Here is a 7,407-nt window from a genome sequence, read left to right as displayed (position 1 = left end):
GCGCAGGGAGCGGTGCGGGCCGTGATGGTGCTGGGGCGGGGGGCTGAGGACCAGAGGGGGGTCCTGCTGCCCGTGGGGCAGCCGAGCATGGGCAGGGCCATGCTAACAAACCGCAGCTGCTTGCCACGCTGCCAGCACCCCCTCCTCACCCCCCTGAGCTGCTCTAGAGCTCGGGAAAAGGATTTTCCTGGGGCAGCGCAGCCCTCGGGATGTGGGTTTGCCTCCTACGCTCCCAGGTGGAGGGGGGAGAAAGGGGCTGAGGCAGCAGGGTCTGGGACCACCCTTTGGGACCACCTTCCCTGCTGCGGGGCTGGGGACCAGGCAGCACCGAGAGCATCGCTCCCACAGCATGGCCTGTGCCACGGAGGGCCCCGGCAGGCACCGGTACCTCCTGGGCGGCTGCAGCTGCGGCACGGGGGGCCGGGACCCCCGCGCTGACCTCCCCGCACACGCTGCAGGCGGCCGAGCAAGGCCCCAGCATGCTCCCGGGGCAGGGCACCATCCGCCCCCTCCCCAAAAGCCCCAGGCTGGCACTGGGGGTTGGCAGGGTCTCCCCAGCCTTGCCATCACCTTTTTCCCCCCTCCCCTCAAATTCCCCCAGCCTTGGGGCAGGATGGAGGCAGCTGCAGCGCTGGCCAGCCCGGACCCCCTCCCCGCAGCCCCCTCCGTGCTTCCCAGCCAGCACGGACCCCCACACGCTACCTCAGTCCAGTCACCAAAAGCCGCGACGCGCGTCCCCAGCGCTGGGCGAGGCCGGGCTGGTGAGGCCGAGCCGATGGGGTCTTTGCTGCTGCTGGGGGCAGCCCTGGCCGGCTGTGCCAGCAGGCTCTGCCCTGCGGGATGAGGCAGCGGGGGGGTCTCGTGCCGGTGGCACAGCAGGCTGCGTGGCTCCCCGGCATCCCCCCCATTTCACATACGCAGAGCATTCAGCCGCCCCTTGTGCAAAGCCCTACTGTGTTTTGGTTATTTTTTTTCACCCCCCCCGGTTTGAAGAGTTGTTTAGCAATAATGCCAATAAATGCGTATTCTTTAGCTGCTGGCTGCCTCCCGCGGCCGGCAGCCGCCCCGTGCCCGCGCCACGAGAGCCGTGCCACCACCACACGCCGTGGGCCGGTGAGGTGTTTAATGGCTACTGGCACCGCGAGGTGGGGGGGGTACATGAGTCAGTGCGGGACAGGCCCCCCCACCCCGTGCCCCTCCTGTCTTACACACCCCTGCTAGAAAGGCTTTAAAAACACTCGTAAGAAAACTGCTTATAAAAATTATTCAACTGTTCCTGAGCCGTGTCGGTGAGCTGGAGGCAGCGCTGGGTCCCTGTCCATCCGGATGACAGCGGGGCCGGGCGGCCCCCCCCCGCCCCCCTATTGCTTGCCCAGGGCCTTGTCCAGGTTGTTCTTGATGGCGTCCAGGAAGTCGGTGGTGTTCACAAAGTGCTCGTTCAGCTTCACACTGCGGAGAGGGGCAGAGAGGGGCTGGAGGGGTCCCACAGCCGGGGGGGGGGGACCCTGCCCGCCCCCCGCCGCGGAGAGCAGCCGGCCCTGGGCGCAGGACGTGGCCCCTGCCTGGCCACAGGCACGGCCTGACCCCACGAGCTGTAAATAGATGCCCCGAGTCCCTGGGGACCGGCCAGAGGCCAGCAGCCACCCCACAGGGCCAGCAGCCACCCCACAGGGCCAGCCTGCCTTCGTGGCAGGCGGCTGCCCCTCACCGCTCCGCCCCGTGAGCCGCACGTACTTGGCAAGGCCGTGGATGCAGCCGGCGAGGTCCTTCGTCATCGTCCCGCTCTCCACGGTTTCGACGCAGACCTTCTCCAGCGTCTGAGCAAATCTGGGGGTGACGGCATCACACACAGCTCCAGCAAAGCTGGCACCCCCGTGCCGCGCACCCCGCTGCGGCTGGGACCGGGGTGGTTGGCGCCGGGGGGCGGCTGCTGGCAGCGTCCCCCAGCCCGGGGTGCACCCACCCCGCCCCGCTCACTTGATCAGGTCCGGGTTACTGTCCAGCTTGCCGCGGTGCTCCAGGCCACGCGTCCAGGCGAAGATGCTGGCGATGGGGTTCGTGCTGGTGGGTCGCCCCTGCACGGAGAGAGCGCTCAGCCGCCCGGTGCGGGCAGCACGCCATGGGTGACCTGGTGCGGGCAGCTCACCGCAGGCAGAGCGCACCCACCTTCTGGTGCTCCCGGTAGTGGCGGGTGACGGTGCCATGGGCCGCCTCGGCCTCGATGGTCTTCCCATCCGGACACACCAGGACAGAGGTCATCAGCCCCAGGGAGCCGAAACCTGCGGCAGGACGGGGGTCAGGGCGGCCCCAGGGGGGCGACCGCTTGCAGCCCACCCCATCCCACCCCAAACTCCCCACCACCACCCCCTCCCACCGCCCCACCTTGGGCCAGGATGTCTGACTGGACGTCCCCGTCGTAGTTCTTGCACGCCCAGACGAAGCCGCCGGAGGACTTCAGCACCTGGGCGACCATGTCGTCGATGAGCCGGTGCTCGTACCAGATCTTCAGCTTGTCGAACTCCGTCTTGTAGTGCCTGGGAGCCCAGGGTGGGCATCAGCCATGCCTGGCCGTGCCCACCGCAGGCCGGGTCCCACTGCCACCCCTGGGCAACCACCCCCCCACCCAGGAGGGGCAGCCGGCCCCCTGGGGCAGCTCTCCCCCCCCAGCAGCTCGAGCTCCTCCAAGTCCGTACTTATCAAAGATCTCCTGGAAGATGTCTTTGAAGCGCCCGTCGTAGGCCTTGAGGATGGTGTTCTTGGTGCTCATGTAGAGAGGCCACTTCTTCTGGATGGCGTACTGGAAGCAGCTGTGAGCGAAGCCCGAGATGGACTGCAAGGGAAGCGCACAGACCCCCGTGGGACCCCCGTCCCACCAGCCTGGCCAGGTCCACCACGGATGGCAGGGCATGCCGCCCCACGGGGACCCCTCCTGCTGCCCCCGGCCCGCCCCATTACCTCATCCGTGTTGTACATGCCCATGCCCACGCCGCCGCCGGGGAAGTTGTACACCTCCCACTCCTTCACCCCGCTGCCGTCCTTCGGCGTGAAGACCATCTTGAACGTCCCGGACTTGCCCACCACGAAGTCGGTGGCTTTGTACTGCGAGGGGCAGGGCAGAGCATCGGACGGGGTCCGGCAGCAGCTGCCAGACGTCCCCGCACCGCAGGCAGCCGCCGCGCGGGGCTCACCTGGTCGCCGTGGGCATGCCTGCCGATGGTGATGGGCTTGGTCCAGCCCGGCACCAGGCGGGGGATGTTCTTGCAGATGATGGGCTCCCGGAAGACCGTCCCCCCCAGGATGTTTCGGATGGTGCCATTGGGGCTCTTCCACATCTTCTTCAGCTTGAACTCTGGGGTGCGCAGAGGTGAGGCCCCCCGAGGGACCCCCCCCACCGTGCACAGCCCCGGCGGTCACCCCAGCCCAGCGCCCAGCCCCTGCCAGCCCCCCCAGCTCCTCCGTGCCGTGGGCTGCTGCCAGAGCCCCGCTGCTGGGCCACCACGGAGAAGGACAGCCGGCCGGGGCTCGTGACTGGCACTGGGCAGAGGCCGGTCTGTCCCCAGCCGCAAGCCCTCGGGGTCCCCACCGCACCCCCAAGCAGGGCTGGGGGGGGCCACAGCACTAAGACCAGGGCCCCCAGCCCACCAGAAACCTGAGCCGGTGGGGGGGGAAGCGCTGGCTGACCCAGAGGGGCCGGGCACACACGGGGGGCTCAGCACCCCATGGGGCCGCCGGCACCACCCCCGCCATGGCGGGAGCTCGGCCCCTCGCCCCCTGCCCACCTTCCACCCTGGCTTCATCCGGCGTGATGGTGGCACACTTCACGGCCACGCTGTACTTCTGGGTGGCCAGCGCCGAGTCGATGGTGACCTGGTCGTCTGTCTTGTCCCGGTGTGGCAGGCCCAGGTCAAAATACTTCAGCTGGACGTCCACATTGGGTAGGATGAGCTGGGGGGTCCCAGGAGAGCGTCAGAGCCGGGGGGACGGTGCGGGGTGCCCGGGGAGCAGCCAGCCCTGGCCCCCAACCCAGCCCAGCCACAGCTGCCGGCCCAGGACAGTCCCCCCTGCCCAGGACGGTCCCCCCTGCCCGGGACGGTCCCCCCTCCCCGGGACCTCCTCGCTTCCAGGTCCTGCCGGAAGCTGCGTGGATCTCACCACCTGCTTCCTGCGGACTGACGGACGGAGGACAGAGGGACGGGGAGGGCAGCGCGCAAGGACTGCCTGTTCCCTGTACAACCACCACCTGTTCCCCTGTACAGCACCCGCCAGCTCCGCTTGCGTGACACCCGCCTCTTCCCCGGGCAGGAGCCTGTTACCTTCTCCTTGATGAATGCCCAGATGATCCGGGTCATCTCGTCTCCGTCCATCTCCACCACCGGGTTGGCCACCTTGATCCGCTTGTCGGCATCTGGGGAGCGGGCCGGCGGGGTTTTAGGGGCGCGCGCCTGGCCCCGCCAGCACCGGCCCCGCAGCTCCACACCACGGCGGGGGGCCAGGAGTTGTCCCATCCGGCAGGGCTTGGGTGCCACCCCTGCTCAGGGCCGGGTGCAGGTCAGGGTGCAAACCCCACTGGCGCCTGGGCCGGATCGTGGCACCAATCCTGCTTGGAGCTGGGCTTGGGTGCAGGTCAGGGTGCAAAACTCCACGTGGGAGTGGGACTGGGACCTGGTGTGCACCCCTCTCAGCGGGACCCGGGTGCAAGCTGGGCTGCAAAGCCCCATGTGAGACCGGGACCAGGACCAGGTAAAAACTTCTCTGGGGCCAGACCCAGGCACACGCTGGAGTGCAAATCCCTGCGCAGGACCAGGACCAGGAGCAAACCCCTCTGGGTGCCAAGCCTGGCTGCTCGTCAGGCTGCAAAACTCCGCCTGGGACCGGGACGGGGTGCAAACCCTCTCAGGACGGGACCTGGGTGCAAGCTGGGCTGCAAAACCCCACGTGAGACCGGGACCAGGAACAACCCAACCCCCTCTGGGGCCCAAACCTGGCTGCGGGTCAGGCAGCAAAACCCTGCACGGGACCAGGACCAGGAACAAACCCCTCCCGGGTCAAAAAGGGTGCGAGCCGGGGTGCAAAATCCCGCATGGGACGGGGACCAGGAACAAACCCCTCCGGGGTCAAAACTGAGTACAAACCGGGGTGCAAAATCCCGCGTGGGATGGGGATCAGGAACAAACCCCTCCGGGGTCAAAACGGCTACGAGCCAGGGTGCAAAATCCCGCATGGAACCGGGACCAGGAACAAACCCCTCCAGGGTCAAAACTGAGTACAAACCGGGGTGCAAAATCCCGCGTGGGACGGGGACCAGGAACAAACCCCTCCGGGGTCAAAACAGGTGCGAGCCGGGGTGCAAAATCCCGCGTGGAACCGGGACCAGGAACAAACCCCTCCGGGGTCAAAACTGAGTACAAACCGGGGTGCAAAATCCCGCGTGGGATGGGGATCAGGAACAAACCCCTCCGGGGTCAAAACTGAGTACAAACCGGGGTGCAAAATCCCGCGTGGGATGGGGATCAGGAACAAACCCCTCCGGGGTCAAAACTGAGTACAAACCGGGGTGCAAAATCCCGCGTGGGACGGGGATCAGGAACAAACCCCTCCGGGGTCAAAACTGAGTACAAACCGGGGTGCAAAATCCCGCGTGGGATGGGGATCAGGAACAAACCCCTCCGGGGTCAAAACGGCTACGAGCCAGGGTGCAAAATCCCGCATGGAACCGGGACCAGGAACAAACCCCTCCAGGGTCAAAACTGAGTACAAACCGGGGTGCAAAATCCCGCGTGGGATGGGGATCAGGAACAAACCCCTCCGGGGTCAAACCGGGTACAATCCAGGGTGCAAAACTCCACGTGGAACCAGCACCGGGAGCAAACCGCTCCGGGACCGGACGCGTGTGCAAAACCCCGAGTGGGCCCGTGACCGGTAGCAGCAACCCCCCCGCAAAAAAAGAAAAAAAATCTGAGCCGGCCCAGCGTGCAAACCCCACCCGGGGCGGGAGCAGCCGCCCTCTCCGTGCCGCCGCCCCCCCCCCCCCCCCACTCGCCCCAAGGTCAACCCCACTCGCCCCAAGGTCAGCCCCACTCACAGTGTCGGCGCTGCCCCACGGAGGCGGCGGGGAGGGGGCAGCGGGCCAGGCGGCTCAGCGCCGGGGCGGCGCGGAGGTAGCGGGCGGCCATGGCGGGGTGCGACGGGGCGGACGCGACGGGGGCGGTGGAGCGGGGACGCCGTTTGCTCCGCCCCGGGGCGGTGCGTGGCCGGGCCCCCCCCGTGGGGGCCCCGCGCGGGCCCCTCCGGGCCCGCGCGGGGCCCCACGGGGGGGCCCAGGCCATTGCTGCACCCCCCTCCCCATCACCCATCTGCAAAACACCCACGGGAGACGATGCCCTCCGAGAGGGTGCAAAGCAGGACGCTGCCCCCCCCCACCCACCACCCCCCCCCGTGGGGTGGGTGACGAGGGAGATGCCACTTCCTGGGTGCAACCGGTGCCAAAGGACAAGGTGACCGGCGAGCCCGGCATCAGCTTTCACCGGAGGCCCCCGGGGCCGGCGGCGGCAAGGGCGGGCGTGCGAGGCGTCGAGGCGTCCTCCCCCGGCGGCGCGCGCCCGGCGCGGGGTGCGAAGGGCGGGGAGGGCGCGCGGTGGTCCCCGTTCCCAGCAAAGGGACGTCGCTGGCTCGGGGACACGATGCTCGCTGGGCTCGCAGCCGGCCCCGGGCTTTCCCTACGTAGGAGCGAGCAACGCTGCGCGTTGCCAGCGCGTGACTCCGGGCAGCTGGACCCAGCGGGACGGGCAGCTGCTGCCATTTCCCCGGGGGATTTCGCCTCGCCTGACCCCAGCATGGGGATGAGGGGGGTGATGCGCCCCAGAAACACCCCAAAATCATTGGGGGCAGAGGCAGGAGGTGTGCTGGGGCGGCCAGGAGGCTGCCGCGGCCCAAGAGGTTGGCTGTCCTTCTGCACGGGCCAAGCCGATGGCTTTTTTTAGCCACAGGGGATGGGCAGATCCCGCTCCAGGAGGAAAAACAGTGCTGCTGGAGCTGCCGGCCCCAGGCAGAGGGGCTGGGGGGGAGGCAGGGCCCGGCGCACTGACGTCTGCCTGGCTTTAACATTAACCAGAGCAGAAGCCTGCAGGGCTGCCGGTCATGGGGGGGGGCTGGCACCCACTGCTCTGGGGCAGCGTTGGGGTCTCGGGCATCCCCGGTCCCACTGCTCTCCCCATAGCACCCTGTCCCACAAGCAGCCCTGCAGCCTCACAGCCAGCACCGCTGGGGCTGCCCTGCCGTGGGTCGGTGGGCGGCATTGCCCCCCCAGCGCAGGGCCCGGGGGGGTGCCCAGCTGCACCCGGCCGCAGAGCTGCCGCTCCCCCGGCTGCCCTCACCCCGTCCCCGCGGTCAGAGCCGCCCAGTGACCGC

At 68.5% G+C, this 7,407-nt stretch overlaps 1 protein-coding gene across 1 annotated transcript; it reads right to left on the bottom strand.

The window, feature by feature from the left end:
• Window positions 1–1,361: 1,361 nt before the first annotated feature.
• Window positions 1,362–6,173, bottom strand: IDH2 (isocitrate dehydrogenase (NADP(+)) 2). The gene is made up of 11 exons (XM_075714179.1): window positions 6,083–6,173; window positions 4,314–4,405; window positions 3,780–3,945; window positions 3,189–3,349; window positions 2,956–3,099; window positions 2,694–2,830; window positions 2,383–2,534; window positions 2,167–2,279; window positions 1,978–2,075; window positions 1,735–1,827; window positions 1,362–1,449 (listed from the first exon to the last, which is right to left on the bottom strand). Exons 1-11 carry the CDS (start codon window positions 6,171–6,173, stop codon window positions 1,362–1,364), a joined length of 1,335 nt encoding a protein of 444 aa, XP_075570294.1.
• Between the last annotated feature and the right edge of the window lie 1,234 nt (window positions 6,174–7,407).

This window comes from Pelecanus crispus, chromosome 7 (assembly GCF_030463565.1).
Source record: "Pelecanus crispus isolate bPelCri1 chromosome 7, bPelCri1.pri, whole genome shotgun sequence".
Taxonomy (NCBI): domain Eukaryota; kingdom Metazoa; phylum Chordata; class Aves; order Pelecaniformes; family Pelecanidae; genus Pelecanus; species Pelecanus crispus.
This window is presented reverse-complemented; position numbering and strand designations above follow the sequence as displayed.